At 46.5% G+C, this 17,980-nt stretch overlaps 1 protein-coding gene across 1 annotated transcript in view; it reads right to left on the bottom strand.

Moving 5' to 3' along the window:
* Positions 1-17,980, bottom strand: part of LOC115127846 (SH3 domain-containing protein 19-like) — a 52,432-nt gene that overhangs the window by 22,850 nt on the left and 11,602 nt on the right. The window contains 3 exon segments of the mRNA XM_065022023.1: positions 3,701-4,219; positions 4,222-4,929; positions 5,051-5,225. Coding sequence (XP_064878095.1) covers positions 3,701-4,219; positions 4,222-4,929; positions 5,051-5,225 — 1,402 coding nt within the window.

Genomic DNA, 17,980 nt, shown 5'->3' on the forward strand with positions numbered 1-17,980 from the left:
CGGCAGGTAGCCTATTGGTTAGAGTGTAGAGGCGGCAGGGTAGCCTAGTGGTTAGAGTGTAGAGGCGGCAGGGTAGCCTAGTGGTTAGAGTGTAGAGGCGGCAGGTAGCCTAGTGGTTAGAGTGTAGGGGCGGCAGGTAGCCTAGCGGTTAGAGTGTAGAGGCGGCAGGTAGCCTAGTGGTTAGAGCGTTGGGCCAGTAACCGAAAGGTTGGTGGATCGAATCCCTGAGCTGACAAGGTAAAAATATGTCGTTCTGCAGCTGAACAAAGCAGTTAACCCACTGTTCCACGGTAGACCGTCATTGTAAATAATAATTTGTTCTTAATTAACTGGCTAGTTAAATAAAGGTTAAAAATAAGAAGTATCTTAAAGCAGTCTAAGCATAAGGACAGACTGAATTTATATTACGGTTGGGTTCGTAAATTCAATCTGGAGTGGGTTTACTAATGCCCAGAGCGTTGTCAGATTGTACGTTCCTAAAGTCGGAGCGTTCAGTGGATGCTCCGGCAGAGTTGATCCGAGCGTTCTGACCTAACAATAGCAGTCGAGCACCCAAGCTAAGTGGCTAAAGTTGGCTAACTACTTCCAGACACAAATACGAGAACCGCTCACCCTAGCAGAGCTGGTTAAGCTGTTTTTATGATACCCAGAGTGTTGGTGACTGCAACTGTGCTGCTGGCAACAATTTAATTACTTTTTTCCCCTTCAACGTTTACTGACACCGGCCATATTCAACGGGTGTTGAGCGTTCGTAGATTCACCAGTTATCCTACCCTCAGACGAGAGTGCTCTGAAATCGGAGTAGATAGCCAGAGCGAATTTACCAGCTAAGTCTATCAACAGTTGTCGCAGTGACATCATGAACATTCTATTGAAATGGTTACTTGCATAGTGGAATCTTTTGTTTCGACATCTAGCTAGCTAAACAATTAACCATAATCCAAACTCATAACGTTACTACCCTGATAGCTAGCTAACATTAGGCTAATAACTAGCAATACAAATGGCTGTCTGAGATACAAATAATATTACTACACAGATCATACGTGTAGCGTTAGCTAACGAGCCAGCCAGTTAACGTTAGCTAGCTAGCTAACAGGGTATATTACTTGAAATGAAAACAACTTTCTGACTAAATTAGAAACGTGTAGTTTCTGAAAATGTAGCTAGCTGGACTATCTTACCCGTATACATGGATGGACGCTTCTCCCTCTCTGTCCCGGACGCCATGGTTACCATGGTTGCCCTTAGTTTGAAGATGTAATCTCTGTCACGGACACCATGGTTACCATGGTTGCCCTTAGTTTGAAGATGTAATCTCTGTCACGGACACCATGGTTACCATGGTTGCCCTTAGTTTGAAGATGTAATCTCTGTCACGGACGCCATGGTTGCCCTTAGTTTGAAGATGTAATCTCTGTCACGGACGCCATGGTTGCCCTTAGTTTGAAGATGTAATCTCTGTCACGGACGCCATGGTTGCCATGGTTGCCCTTAGTTTGAAGATGTAATCTCTGTCACGGACACCATGGTTACCATGGTTGCCCTTAGTTTGAAGATGTAATCTCTGTCACGGACACCATGGTTACCATGGTTGCCCTTAGTTTGAAGATGTAATCTCTGTCACGGACGCCATGGTTGCCCTTAGTTTGAAGATGTAATCTCTGTCACGGACGCCATGGTTGCCCTTAGTTTGAAGATGTAATCTCTGTCACGGATGCCAAGGTTGCCATGGTTGCCCTTAGTTTGAAGATGTTATCTCTGTCACGGACGCCACGGTTGCTCTTAGTTTGAAGATGTTATCTCTGTCACGGACGCCACGGTTGCCCTTAGTTTGAAGATGTAATCTCTGTCACGGACGCCACGGTTGCCCTTAGTTTGAAGATGTAATCTCTGTCACGGACGCCACGGTTGCCCTTAGTTTGAAGATGTTATCCGGAGACAGGTGTTTTAAAACAACAGCCTTCTCTGTGTGTTCTCTTTTCGACTCTGTCGGCATATTTGCAATCAAACGGCAGAATTTTCTCCATCTCCTTAGCTATCATACTCTAATTCCACTGATTTCAAAACTCGGGTCCTCCAGAAAGTGGAGAGCAACACTGATGCAGTTATCCTACGTGATGTCTTTAAAAAGCTGCGTTAGATTTCCTACATATACCGACCAGCTCACATTATAGACAGAAACGTGCTACAATCCAAACTCGTCTCTCGGCATGTCCAGCCCACCCATTATCTCAGCCAATCATGGCTATCGAGAAGGTTCCTATTTGACCTCAATGCTATTCAATGTTATTCAATTATTGCACCCACACTGCTCGCGCGCGCCAACGAACGTCTGCGTTGCCAAGGGCTAAAATAGAAATCAGTTCTATTTCTGATGCAGCGCTGCAAGTCCTGCCTCTCCCATCTCCTCATTGGTTTATAGAAGCACGTGCCATCTCCTCATTGGTTATACCCACGTGGGTAACTGAAAGACGAACGAGGTCAGTGGCGGTAATGCACCTAATTTATGAAAGTTGCCAAACGCAATATAAAGTCAAGAGAAGAAAAGGCCTGGAAGGAGGAGTGATGACTAGAAACAATTCTGTTGACCAACTTGTGTGTGGATTAATTGGCGGAGTAGAGGACCTTGTGCATTTCAGGTAAAATAACAACTCAATGTTAATATCCCAGGACCAATTAGCTAGTAACAGCAAGCTAGCTAAATAGGACAAATGAACTATTAAGTGCAAGCTAACTAGCTAAATTGCCATAAATGTTTAATGCTTTTCGACCTGTCCCCAAATTAACATAATGGCTTCAGAGTTTGTTTTGATATTTTAACTTGCGTGTCGTGATCGCGTTTGGTGTAGGGGGACAAAATAAATTTATGCACGATGGCGGTTTGGGTTCTGCGTTAGAAACGATTACCTACATATACCGACCAGCTCACATTATAGAAACGTGCTACAATCCAAACTCATATCTCGGCATGTCCAGCCCACCCATTATCTCAGCCAATCATGGCTATCGAGAAGGTTCCTGTCTTTTACTGTGGCTATGTGATTGATGTGATGGTGTGTTAGATTTAGTTGGCTAGCTTGCAACGGAGCAGTAGCTAGCCTGCATAGAAACATGCCAAGGTTTTGTTTTGCATAGCAACCATTGTAAACAGGACGGATACAATGAACGACTAGCCTGTTTGGTTACCAACTTCTGAATCTCAGAACTGGCTATCCCCCCGGGACTATAGCCTGTTTGGTTACCAACTTCTGAATCTCAGAACTGGCTTTCCCCCCGGGACTATAGCCTGTCTGGTTACCAACTTCTGAATCTCAGAACTGCCTTTCCCCCCGGGACTATATTTTCTGTTGGAAGGCTAAAATATAATACATTTACTAATTTAAAACACAAATGAATGAAAACATGTCATTCATCTTTTGTAAATATGTCGCCAACCGTTTTATAAAAGCAGTAAGGCCTGAGAACTATTATGGTCTGTTCTAAAACCGCGTTCAAGTGCTAGTCGGAACTTGGAAAATTACAATCTAGCTAACTGGTTGAACACGGCACCGTATACCTACATTCAGTTAGCAAGTCGGAAATGTCAGAGTTTCCTAGTTGCGGCTAGCACGTGAACACGGCATGAAGCCCGACGCGAAGCCTATGGCTGCCTTAACTGTCTTAACACACACACACGGACACACACACACACACTTACCACTCGCTCTACGGGATGATGACATGGCATTGGGCTTCTGAGCAACACTTGGTCTAATGTTGTTGCTGTGTAGGTCTATGGAGGATTCAAGGGGTAACACTGGTGTTGGTAGGTCGACCATAGTGCTTCTCTCTTGGGGTACCATGGCCCCGTTGGTCCTGGGTGCTACTGGAGGTCTTGGAGGGGGACGGAGTAGGGAGGTCCCTTCTGTCTGCCTTACCTGGGGGTCTGGTCTTTGGGGTTCAGAGGGGGGCTTTCTAGGAAGCAGGGGTAGGGGTGCGAGGACTGGGACAGGGGTACTTGAGGGGGTCTCGGTAGGTTTGGGAGAGGGGTCAGTGGGTGTGGGTTGGGAGGTTGTAACTGTATCAACAGTCAAGTTCAAGTCTATCGCAAGTGAGCTTCCATCTTCCCAAAATCCTTTTCGGGAGGAAGTCTTGGCAGCGAGGGAGGGTTTCCGGGAGATGACTGGGGCCGGTTTGTGGAGTGCTTGTACTCGGGGGTGGGGTTCAGGTTTCCCACCCCTAGCAACGCTCCATCTCCGTGGTCACTGTCTGCATGGTTACCATGGTCCTCCTGTTGCTGCTGCAGCTCGAAGGCTTGTATCCTGGCTCTCATATCTTCTTCCTCCTCCTCCTCTTCTTCTTCTTCTTCTCCTCTCAAGTCGCGCTCTACTTCGCCGTTGCTATGGTGATCAGGGAAGCCCCAATCGTCAGAGCTGAAGGCGTCCAGGAGATCCTGAAGGTACTTCCCCCCCTGATGACTCACTTCTTGGTTCTCTGTGACCTCACATCCTGTCTGTCCCAGCCTCACCAGGGTCTGAACTTTGACCTCTCTCCTGATTGGTCGAAGACTATTCTTTGTGCGAGGACGTGGCCTGGGCTGGTTATGGGGCAGAGGAGGGTCGGAGGGCATTGTCAAGACAGTGGAATGAGGGGGGAGGACGAAGGAGGACTGCTCCCATTGGTCAGTTTGGCTGCCAGGGGCAGAGGTCAGATGTGAGAAAGGATCAGAGGTCAAGAGGTCATAGTGAAACGCTGTCGCCTCTGTGTGTATGACGGTGTGTCTGCTGGTCTGAGTGTGTGTGCGAAGTGCTGGACTGTCTTCTAGGAAGATGAGTGAGTCATCAGCTTGCGACGTCGTGTCATCAGCTTGCGACGTCGTGTCATCAGCGTGCGACAGTTTGGCTGTAAAAGGATAGGAAGGTCTGGGAGGCATTGGAGGTCTCCTGGCTACAAACACACAACACACGATCTAATATTAATAATCATTCTTTATTGTGTCCCTTTCGGCTAATGTCTGATGGATCACTTTCCTAATGTACGATTCCTCACCCTAAACAACCCCTCTTACCCACAGAGCCTCTCTGGTTGGGGGCGTGGGCCACTGCTGAGAATTCTAGTCCAGTGTCAGTCTGCGTGGCGATGGTAGTTGTGGAGACAGAGCGTTGGGGGGAGAAGGAGGGAGGCAACACCTGGACCTGTACCTGACTCGTCTCTCTAATCACCTCGTCATAAGAAGGAGGGGGCTGGAGAGAGGGAGGGAAATCGTCAACAAAACTATGGATGACTCACACCTGAAATAACAGAACCCATAGTATAGTATCCCATCAACCACAGGAATTGAAACCTTGAAAGGTACAGATAATACCGTAAGTTACCTGGTCAGGTGTGGTAGGATAGGGTATATTACCTGTATGGTCTGACTAGATAAGGTACAAGTAGATGGTAAGATACCTGGTCAGGTGTGGTAGGATAGGGTATATTACCTGTATGGTCTGACTAGATAAGGTACAGGTAGATGGTAAGTTACCTGGTCAGGTGTGGTAGGATAGGGTATATTACCTGTATGGTCTGACTAGATAATGTACAGGTAGGTAGGTGGTAAGATACCTGGTCAGGTGTGGTAGGATAGGGTATATTACCTGTATGGTCTGACTAGATAATGTACAGCTAGGTAGGTGGTAAGATACCTGGTCAGGTGTGGTAGGATAGGGTATATTACCTGTATGGTCTGACTAGATAAGGTACAGGTAGGTAGGTGGTAAGTTACCTGATCAGGTGTGGTAGGATAGGGTATATTACCTGTATGGTCTGACTAGATAAGGTACAGGTAGGTAGGTGGTAAGATACCTGGTCAGGTGTGGTAGGATAGGGTATATTACCTGTATGGTCTGACTAGATAAGGTATAGGTAGGTAAGTGGTAAGTTACCTGGTCAGGTACTGTTGTTAGAAGTGGATTTATATGTTTTAAATATTTTATACGTTTGTCTTAAAAAATATCAGTCACTTGTCAGTTGAGGCTGGTGGGAGGAGTTATAGGAGGATGGGCTCATTGTAATGGCTGGAATGGAATTAACAGAAGTGTCAGTTGAGGCTGGTGGGAGGAGTTATAGGAGGATGGGCTCATTGTAATGGCTGGAATGGAATTAACAGAAGTGTCAGTTGAGACTGGTGGGAGGAGTTATAGGAGGATGGGCTCATTGTAATGGCTGGAATGGAATTAACAGAAGTGTCAGTTGAGGCTGGTGGGAGGAGTTATAGGAGGATGGGCTCATTGTAATGGCTGGAATGGAATTAACAGAAGTGACAGTTGAGGCTGGTGGGAGGAGTTATAGGAGGATGGGCTCATTGTAATGACTGGAATGGAATTAACAGAAGTGACAGTTGAGGCTGGTGGGAGGAGTTATAGGAGGATAAGTTGGACTGCAGAGTGAAGGAAAAGCAGCCAACAAGTGCTCAGCATATGTGGGAACTCATTCAAGACTGTTGGAAATGCATTCCAGGTGACTACCTTATGAAGCTTGTTGAGAGAATGCCAAGAGCGCGCAAAGCTGTTATCAAGGCAAAGGGTGGCTACTTTGAAGAATCTCAAATAAACTCAGCACAAAAAGAAAACGTCCCTTTTTCAGGACCCCGTCTTTCAAAGATTATTCATAAAAATCTAAATAACTTCACAGATCTTCATTGTAAAGGGTTTAGATTTATTTTAAGTTCATCAGTCAGTACTGGTGAATCAAAAGTAATATATTACTGTAACTACGTCAGTCAGTACTGGTGAATCAAAAGTAATATATTACTGTAACTACGTCAGTCAGTACTGGTGAATCAAAAGTAATATATTACTGTAACTACATCAGTACTGGTGAATCAAAAGTAATATATTACTGTAACTACGTCAGTACTGGTGAATCAAAAGTAATATATTACTGTAACTACATCAGTCAGCACTGGTGAATCAAAAGTAATATATTACTGTAACTACATCAGTCAGCACTGGAGAATCAAAAGTAATATATTACTGTAACTACATCAGTCAGCACTGGAGAATCAAAAGTAATATATTACTGTAACTACATCAGTTCGTACTGGTGAATCAAAAGTAATATATTACTGTAAAGATAATTTGTAAAAATCCAAATAACTTCACAGATCTTCATTGTAAAGGGTTTAAACACTGTTTCCCATTGCTTGTTCAATGAACCATAAACAATTAATTAGCATGCACCTGTGGAACGGTCGTTAAGACACTAACAACTTACAGACGGTAGACAATTAAGGTCACAGTTATGAAAACTTAGGACACTAAAGAGGCCTTTCTACTGACTCCAAAAGAAAGATGCCCAGGGTCCCTGCTTATCTGCGTGAACGTGCCTTAGGCATGCTGCAAGGAGGCATGAGGACTGCAGATGTGACCAGGGCAATAAATTGCATTGTCCGTACTGTGAGACGCGAAAGACAGCGCTACAGGGAGACAAAGCAGACAGCTGATCGTCCTCGCAGTGGCAGACCACGTGTAACAACACCTGCACAGGATCGGTACATCCAAACATCACACCTGCGGGACAGGTACAGGATGGCAACAACAACTGCTCGAGTTACACCAGGAACACACAATCCCTCCATCAGTGCTCAGACTGTCCGCAATAGGCTAAGAGAGGCTAGACTGAGGGCTTGTAAGGCCTTGTCAGGCAGGTCCTCACCAGACATCACCGGCAACAATGTCCCCTATGGGCACAAACCCACCGTCGCTGGACCAGACAGGCCTGGCAAAAAGTGCTCTTCCCTGACGAGTCACGGTTTTGTCTCACCAGGGATGATGGTCGGATTCACGTTTATCGTAGAAGGAATGAGCGTTACACCGAGGCCTGTATCCTGGAGCGGGATCGATTTAGAGGGTCTGTCATGGTCTGGGGCGGTGTGTCACAGCATCATCGCACTGAGCTTCTCATTACAGGCAATCTCAACGCTGTGCGTTACAGGGAAGACATCCTCCCTCATGTGGTACCCTTCCTGCAGACTCATCCTGACATGACCCTCCAGCATGACAATGCCACCAGCCATACTGCTAGTTCTGTGCGTGATTTCCTGCAAGACAGGAATGTTAGTGTTCTGCCATGGCCAGCGAAGATCCCCGAATCTCAATCCCATTGAGCACGTCTGGGACCTGCTGGATCGGAGGGTGAGGGCTAGTGCCATTCCCCCCAGAAATGTCCGGGAACTTGCAGGTGCCTTGGTGGAAGAGTGGGGTAACATCTCACAGCAAGAACTGGCAAATCTGGTGCAGTCCATGAGGAGGAAATGCACTGCAGTACTTAATGCAGCTGGAGGCCACACCAGATACTGACTGTTACTTTTGATTTTGACCCCCCCTCCCTCCTTTGTTCAGAGACACATTATTCCATTTCTGTTAGTCACATGTCTGTTGTTGAATCTTGTTATGTTCATACAAATATTTACACATGTTAAGTTTGCTGAACATAAATGCAGTTGACAGTGAGAGGACGTTTCTTTTTTTGCTGAGTTTATAAAATATATTTTGATTTTGTTTAACACTTTTTTGGTTACTACATTATTCCATATGTGTTATTTCATTGTTTTGAAGTCTTCACTATAATTCTACAATGTAGAAAATAGTACAAATAAAGAAAAACCCTTGAATGAGTAGGTGTGTCCAAACTTTTGACTGGCATTGTCCCATCATCATATTAAAGATGACGTGGGTGTCCATCACCATACTAAAGGAGATGGCGTGGGTGTCCATCACCATACTAAAGGAGATGGCGTGGGTGTCCATCATATTAAAGATGGCGTGGGTGTCCATCATATTATAGATGGCATGGGTGTCCATCATCATACTAAAGGAGATGACGTGGGTGTCCATCACCATACTAAAGGAGATGGCGTGGGTGTCCATCATCATACTAAAGGAGATGACGTGGGTGTCCATCATATTAAAGATGACGTGGGTGTCCATCATCATACTAAAGGAGATGGCGTGGGTGTCCATCACCATACTAAAGGAGATGGCGTGGGTGTCCATCACCATACTAAAGGAGATGGCGTGGGTGTCCATCACCATACTAAAGGAGATGACGTGGGTGTCCATCATATTAAAGATGACGTGGGTGTCCATCACCATACTAAAGGAGATGGCGTGGGTGTCCATCATCATACTAAAGGAGATGACGTGGGTGTCCATCATCATACTAAAGGAGATGGCGTGGGTGTTCATCATCATACTAAAGGAGATGACGTGGGTGTCCATCACCATACTAAAGGAGATGACGTGGGTGTCCATCACCATACTAAAGGAGATGGCGTGGGTGTCCATCATATTAAAGATCGCATGGGTGTCCATCATATTAAAGATGGCGTGGGTGTCCATCATATTAAAGATGGCATGGGTGACCATCACCATACTAAAGGAGATGGCGTGGGTGTCCATCATATTAAAGATGGCGTGGGTGTCCATCACCATACTAAAGGAGATGACGTGGGTGTCCATCATCATACTAAAGGAGATGACGTGGGTGTCCATCATATTATAGAGGATGACGTGGGTGTCCATCATATTAAAGATGACGTGGGTGTCCATCATCATACTAAAGGAGATGGCGTGGGTTTCCATCACCATACTAAAGGAGATGACGTGGGTGTCCATCATATTAAAGATGGCGTGGGTGTCCATCATCATACTAAAGGAGATGGCGTGGGTGTCCATCATATTAAAGATGGCGTGGGTGTCCATCATCATACTAAAGGAGATGACGTGGGTGTCCATCATCATACTAAAGGAGATGGCGTGGGTGTCCATCATCATACTAAAGGAGATGGCGTGGGTGTCCATCACCATACTAAAGGAGATGACGTGGGTGTCCATCACCATACTAAAGGAGATGACGTGGGTTTCCATCACCATACTAAAGGAGATGACGTGGGTGTCCATCATATTAAAGATGGCGTGGGTGTCCATCATCATACTAAAGGAGATGGCGTGGGTGTCCATCACCATACTAAAGGAGATGACGTGGGTTTCCATCACCATACTAAAGGAGATGACGTGGGTGTCCATCATATTAAAGATGGCGTGGGTGTCCATCACCATACTAAAGGAGATGACGTGGGTGTCCATCATATTAAAGATGGCGTGGGTGTCCATCACCATACTAAAGGAGATGACATGAGTGTCCATCTCCATACTAAAGGAGATGACGTGGGTGTCCATCATCATACTAAAGGAGATGACGTGGGTGTCCATCATATTAAAGATGGCATGGGTGTCCATCACCATACTAAAGGAGATGGCGTGGGTGTCCATCATATTAAAGATGGCATGGGTGTCCATCATATTAAAGATGGCGTGGGTGTCCATCACCATACTAAAGGAGATGGCGTGGGTGTCCATCATCATACTAAAGGAGATGACGTGGGTGTCCATCATATTAAAGATGGCATGGGTGTCCATCACCATACTAAAGGAGATGACGTGGGTGTCCATCACCATACTAAAGGAGATGACGTGGGTGTCCATCATATTAAATATGGCGTGGGTGTCCATCACCATACTAGAGGAGATGACGTGGGTGTCCATCACCATACTAAAGGAGATGACGTGGGTGTCCATCACCATACTAAAGGAGATGGCGTGGGTGTCCGTCACCATACTAAAGGAGATGACGTGGGTGTCCATCACCATACTAAAGGAGATGACGTGGGTGTCCATCACCATACTAAAGGAGATGACGTGGGTGTCCATCATATTAAAGATGGCGTGGGTGTCCATCACCATACTAAAGGAGATGACGTGGGTGTCCATCATCATACTAAAGGAGATGACGTGGGTGTCCATCATATTAAAGATGGCGTGGGTGTCCATCACCATACTAAAGGAGATGGCGTGGGTGTCCATCATCATACTAAAGGAGATGACGTGGGTGTCCATCATCATACTAAAGGAGATGACGTGGGTGTCCATCATCATACTAAAGGAGATGGCGTGGGTGTCCATCATCATACTAAAGGAGATGACGTGGGTGTCCATCACCATACTAAAGGAGATGACGTGGGTGTCCGTCACCATACTAAAGGAGATGACGTGGGTGTCCATCACCATACTAAAGGAGATGACGTGGGTGTCCATCACCATACTAAAGGAGATGACGTGGGTGTCCATCATATTAAAGATGGCGTGGGTGTCCATCACCATACTAAAGGAGATGACGTGGGTGTCCATCATCATACTAAAGGAGATGACGTGGGTGTCCATCATATTAAAGATGGCGTGGGTGTCCATCATATTAAAGATGGCGTGGGTGTCCATCACCATACTAAAGGAGATGACGTGGGTGTCCATCACCATACTAAAGGAGATGACGTGGGTGTCCATCATCATACTAAAGGAGATGACGTGGGTGTCCATCATATTAAAGATGGCGTGGGTGTCCATCACCATACTAAAGGAGATGGCGTGGGTGTCCATCATCATACTAAAGGAGATGGCGTGGGTGTCCATCACCATACTAAAGGAGATGGCGTGGGTGTCAATCATCATACTAAAGGAGATGGCGTGGGTGTCCATCACCATACTAAAGGAGATGACGTGGGTGTCCATCATCATACTAAAGGAGATGGCGTGGGTGTCAATCATCATACTAAAGGAGATGGCGTGGGTGTCCATCACCATACTAAAGGAGATGGCGTGGGTGTCCATCATCATACTAAAGGAGATGGCGTGGGTGTCCATCACCATACTAAAGGAGATGGCGTGGGTGTCCATCATCATACTAAAGGAGATGGCGTGGGTGTCCATCACCATACTAAAGGAGATGGCGTGGGTGTCAATCATCATACTAAAGGAGATGGCGTGGGTGTCCATCACCATACTAAAGGAGATGACGTGGGTGTCCATCATCATACTAAAGGAGATGGCGTGGGTGTCAATCATCATACTAAAGGAGATGGCGTGGGTGTCCATCACCATACTAAAGGAGATGACGTGGGTGTCCATCATCATACTAAAGGAGATGACGTGGGTGTCCATCATCATACTAAAGGAGATGACGTGGGTGTCCATCATATTAAAGATGGCGTGGGTGTCCATCACCATACTAAAGGAGATGGCGTGGGTGTCCATCACCATACTAAAGGAGATGACGTGGGTGTCCATCATATTAAAGATGACGTGGGTGTCCATCATATTAAAGATGGCGTGGGTGTCCATCACCATACTAAAGGAGATGACATGAGTGTCCATCACCATACTAAAGGAGATGACGTGGGTGTCCATCATCATACTAAAGGAGATGACGTGGGTGTCCATCATATTAAAGATGGCATGGGTGTCCATCACCATACTAAAGGAGATGGCGTGGGTGTCCATCATATTAAAGATGGCATGGGTGTCCATCATATTAAAGATGGCGTGGGTGTCCATCACCATACTAAAGGAGATGGCGTGGGTGTCCATCATCATACTAAAGGAGATGACGTGGGTGTCCATCATATTAAAGATGGCATGGGTGTCCATCACCATACTAAAGGAGATGACGTGGGTGTCCATCACCATACTAAAGGAGATGACGTGGGTGTCCATCATATTAAATATGGCGTGGGTGTCCATCACCATACTAGAGGAGATGACGTGGGTGTCCATCACCATACTAAAGGAGATGACGTGGGTGTCCATCACCATACTAAAGGAGATGACGTGGGTGTCCGTCACCATACTAAAGGAGATGACGTGGGTGTCCATCACCATACTAAAGGAGATGACGTGGGTGTCCATCACCATACTAAAGGAGATGACGTGGGTGTCCATCATATTAAAGATGGCGTGGGTGTCCATCACCATACTAAAGGAGATGACGTGGGTGTCCATCATCATACTAAAGGAGATGACGTGGGTGTCCATCACCATACTAAAGGAGATGGCGTGGGTGTCAATCATCATACTAAAGGAGATGGCGTGGGTGTCCATCACCATACTAAAGGAGATGACGTGGGTGTCCATCATCATACTAAAGGAGATGGCGTGGGTGTCAATCATCATACTAAAGGAGATGACGTGGGTGTCCATCACCATACTAAAGGAGATGACGTGGGTGTCCATCATCATACTAAAGGAGATGACGTGGGTGTCCATCATCATACTAAAGGAGATGACGTGGGTGTCCATCATATTAAAGATGGCGTGGGTGTCCATCACCATACTAAAGGAGATGGCGTGGGTGTCCATCACCATACTAAAGGAGATGACGTGGGTGTCCATCATATTAAAGATGACGTGGGTGTCCATCATATTAAAGATGGCGTGGGTGTCCATCACCATACTAAAGGAGATGACGTGGGTGTCCATCACCATACTAAAGGAGATGACGTGGGTGTCCATCATATTAAATATGGCGTGGGTGTCCATCACCATACTAGAGGAGATGACGTGGGTGTCCATCACCATACTAAAGGAGATGACGTGGGTGTCCATCACCATACTAAAGGAGATGACGTGGGTGTCCGTCACCATACTAAAGGAGATGACGTGGGTGTCCATCACCATACTAAAGGAGATGACGTGGGTGTCCATCACCATACTAAAGGAGATGACGTGGGTGTCCATCATATTAAAGATGGCGTGGGTGTCCATCACCATACTAAAGGAGATGACGTGGGTGTCCATCATCATACTAAAGGAGATGACGTGGGTGTCCATCATATTAAAGATGGCGTGGGTGTCCATCATATTAAAGATGGCGTGGGTGTCCATCACCATACTAAAGGAGATGACGTGGGTGTCCATCACCATACTAAAGGAGATGACGTGGGTGTCCATCATCATACTAAAGGAGATGACGTGGGTGTCCATCATATTAAAGATGGCGTGGGTGTCCATCACCATACTAAAGGAGATGGCGTGGGTGTCCATCATCATACTAAAGGAGATGGCGTGGGTGTCCATCACCATACTAAAGGAGATGGCGTGGGTGTCAATCATCATACTAAAGGAGATGGCGTGGGTGTCCATCACCATACTAAAGGAGATGACGTGGGTGTCCATCATCATACTAAAGGAGATGGCGTGGGTGTCAATCATCATACTAAAGGAGATGGCGTGGGTGTCCATCACCATACTAAAGGAGATGGCGTGGGTGTCCATCATCATACTAAAGGAGATGGCGTGGGTGTCCATCACCATACTAAAGGAGATGGCGTGGGTGTCCATCATCATACTAAAGGAGATGGCGTGGGTGTCCATCACCATACTAAAGGAGATGGCGTGGGTGTCAATCATCATACTAAAGGAGATGGCGTGGGTGTCCATCACCATACTAAAGGAGATGACGTGGGTGTCCATCATCATACTAAAGGAGATGGCGTGGGTGTCAATCATCATACTAAAGGAGATGGCGTGGGTGTCCATCACTATACTAAAGGAGATGACGTGGGTGTCCATCATCATACTAAAGGAGATGACGTGGGTGTCCATCATCATACTAAAGGAGATGACGTGGGTGTCCATCATATTAAAGATGGCGTGGGTGTCCATCACCATACTAAAGGAGATGGCGTGGGTGTCCATCACCATACTAAAGGAGATGACGTGGGTGTCCATCATATTAAAGATGGCGTGGGTGTCCATCACCATACTAAAAGGATTGTAAAGTGGCTGTTCCACTGGATGTCATAAGGTGAAAGCACCAATTTGTAAGTCGCTCTGGATAAGAGCGTCTGCTAAATGACTTAAATGTAAATGTAAAAGGAGATGACGTGGGTGTCCATCACCATACTAAAGGAGATGGCGTGGGTGTCCATCACCATACTAAAGGAGATGACGTGGGTGTCCATCATATTAAAGATGACGTGGGTGTCCATCATATTAAAGATGGCGTGGGTGTCCATCACCATACTAAAGGAGATGACGTGGGTGTCCATCATCATACTAAAGGAGATGACGTGGGTGTCCATCACCATACTAAAGTAGATGACGTGGGTGTCCATCATCATACTAAAGGAGATGACGTGGGTGTCCATCACCATACTAAAGGAGATGACGTGTGTGTCCATCACCATACTAAAGGAGATGGCATGGGTGTCCATCACCATACTAAAGGAGATGACGTGGGTGTCCATCATATTAAAGATGACGTGGGTGTCCATCATCATACTAAAGGAGATGGCGTGGGTGTCCATCACCATACTAAAGGAGATGGCGTGGGTGTCCATCACCATACTAAAGGAGATGGCGTGGGTGTCCATCATATTAAAGATGGCGTGGGTGTCCATCACCATACTAAAGGAGATGGCGTGGGTGTCCATCATCATACTAAAGGAGATGGCGTGGGTGTCCATCATATTAAAGATGGCGTGGGTGTCCATCATATTATAGGAGATGACGTGGGTGTCCATCACCATACTAAAGGAGATGGCGTGGGTGTCCATCACCATACTAAAGGAGATGGCGTGGGTGTCCATCACCATACTAAAGGAGATGGCGTGGGTGTCCATCACCATACTAAAGGAGATGACGTGGGTGTCCATCACCATACTAAAGGAGATGGCGTGGGTGTCCATCACCATACTAAAGGAGATGACGTGGGTGTCCATCACCATACTAAAGGAGATGGCGTGGGTGTCCATCACCATACTAAAGGAGATGACGTGGGTGTCCATCATCATACTAAAGGAGATGGCGTGGGTGTCCATCATATTATAGGAGATGACGTGGGTGTCCATCATAATAAAGATGACGTGGGTGTCCATCATCATACTAAAGGAGATGGCGTGGGTGTCCATCATCATACTAAAGGAGATGGCGTGGGTGTCCATCATATTAAAGATGGCGTGGGTGTCCATCACCATACTAAAGGAGATGGCGTGGGTGTCCATCATATTAAAGATGGCGTGGGTGTCCATCACCATACTAAAGGAGATGGCGTGGGTGTCCATCATATTAAAGATGGCGTGGGTGTCCATCACCATACTAAAGGAGATGACGTGGGTGTCCATCATATTAAAGATGACGTGGGTGTCCATCACCATACTAAAGGAGATGACGTGGGTGTCCATCATATTAAAGATGGCGTGGGTGTCCATCACCATACTAAAGGAGATGGCGTGGGTGTCCATCATATTATAGGAGATGGCGTGGGTGTCGATCACCATACTAAAGGAGATGGCGTGGGTGTCCATCATCATACTAAAGGAGATGGCGTGGGTGTCCATCACCATACTAAAGGAGATGGCGTGGGTGTCCATCACCATACTAAAGGAGATGACGTGGGTGTCCATCACCATACTAAAGGAGATGACGTGGGTGTCCATCACCATACTAAAGGAGATGACGTGGGTGTCCATCACCATACTAAAGGAGATGACGTGGGTGTCCATCACCATACTAAAGGAGATGACGTGGGTGTCCATCACCATACTAAAGGAGATGACGTGGGTGTCCATCACCATACTAAAGGAGATGGCGTGGGTGTCCATCACCATACTAAAGGAGATGACGTGGGTGTCCATCACCATACTAAAGGAGATGACGTGGGTGTCCATCACCATACTAAAGGAGATGGCGTGGGTGTCCATCATATTAAAGATGACGTGGGTGTCCATCATATTAAAGATGACGTGGGTGTCCATCATCATACTAAAGGAGATGGCGTGGGTGTCCATCACCATACTAAAGGAGATGACGTGGGTGTCCATCACCATACTAAAGGAGATGGCGTGGGTGTCCATCACCATACTAAAGGAGATGACGTGGGTGTCCATCACCATACTAAAGGAGATGACGTGGGTGTCCATCACCATACTAAAGGAGATGGCGTGGGTGTCCATCATCATACTAAAGGAGATGGCGTGGGTGTCCATCACCATACTAAAGGAGATGACGTGGGTGTCCATCACCATACTAAAGGAGATGACGTGGGTGTCCATCATCATACTAAAGGAGATGACGTGGGTGTCCATCACCATACTAAAGGAGATGACGTGGGTGTCCATCATCATACTAAAGGAGATGACGTGGGTGTCCATCATCATACTAAAGGAGATGACGTGGGTGTCCATCACCATACTAAAGGAGATGGCGTGGGTGTCCATCATCATACTAAAGGAGATGACGTGGGTGTCCATCATCATACTAAAGGAGATGACGTGGGTGTCCATCACCATACTAAAGGAGATGGCGTGGGTGTCCATCACCATACTAAAGGAGATGGCGTGGGTGTCCATCACCATACTAAAGGAGATGGCGTGGGTGTCCATCACCATACTAAAGGAGATGACGTGGGTGTCCATCACCATACTAAAGGAGATGACGTGGGTGTCCATCACCATACTAAAGGAGATGACGTGGGTGTCCATCATATTAAAGGAGATGACGTGGGTGTCCATCACCATACTAAAGGAGATGGCGTGGGTGTCCATCATCATACTAAAGGAGATGACGTGGGTGTCCATCACCATACTAAAGGAGATGGCGTGGGTGTCCATCACCATACTAAAGGAGTAGGCGTGGGTGTCCATCACCATACTAAAGGAGATGGCGTGGGTGTCCATCACCATACTAAAGGAGATGGCGTGGGTGTCCATCACCATACTAAAGGAGATGACGTGGGTGTCCATCACCATACTAAAGGAGATGACGTGGGTGTCCATCACCATACTAAAGGAGATGACGTGGGTGTCCATCATATTAAAGGAGATGACGTGGGTGTCCATCACCATACTAAAGGAGATGGCGTGGGTGTCCATCATCATACTAAAGGAGATGGCGTGGGTGTCCATCACCATACTAAAGGAGATGGCGTGGGTGTCCATCACCATACTAAAGGAGATGACGAGGGTGTCCATCACCATACTAAAGGAGATGACGTGGGTGTCCATCACCATACTAAAGGAGATGACGTGGGTGTCCATCATATTAAAGGAGATGACGTGGGTGTCCATCACCATACTAAAGGAGATGGCGTGGGTGTCCATCATCATACTAAAGGAGATGACGTG

The sequence above is a fragment of the Oncorhynchus nerka genome, linkage group LG8 (assembly GCF_034236695.1).
Source record: "Oncorhynchus nerka isolate Pitt River linkage group LG8, Oner_Uvic_2.0, whole genome shotgun sequence".
NCBI lineage: Eukaryota > Metazoa > Chordata > Actinopteri > Salmoniformes > Salmonidae > Oncorhynchus > Oncorhynchus nerka.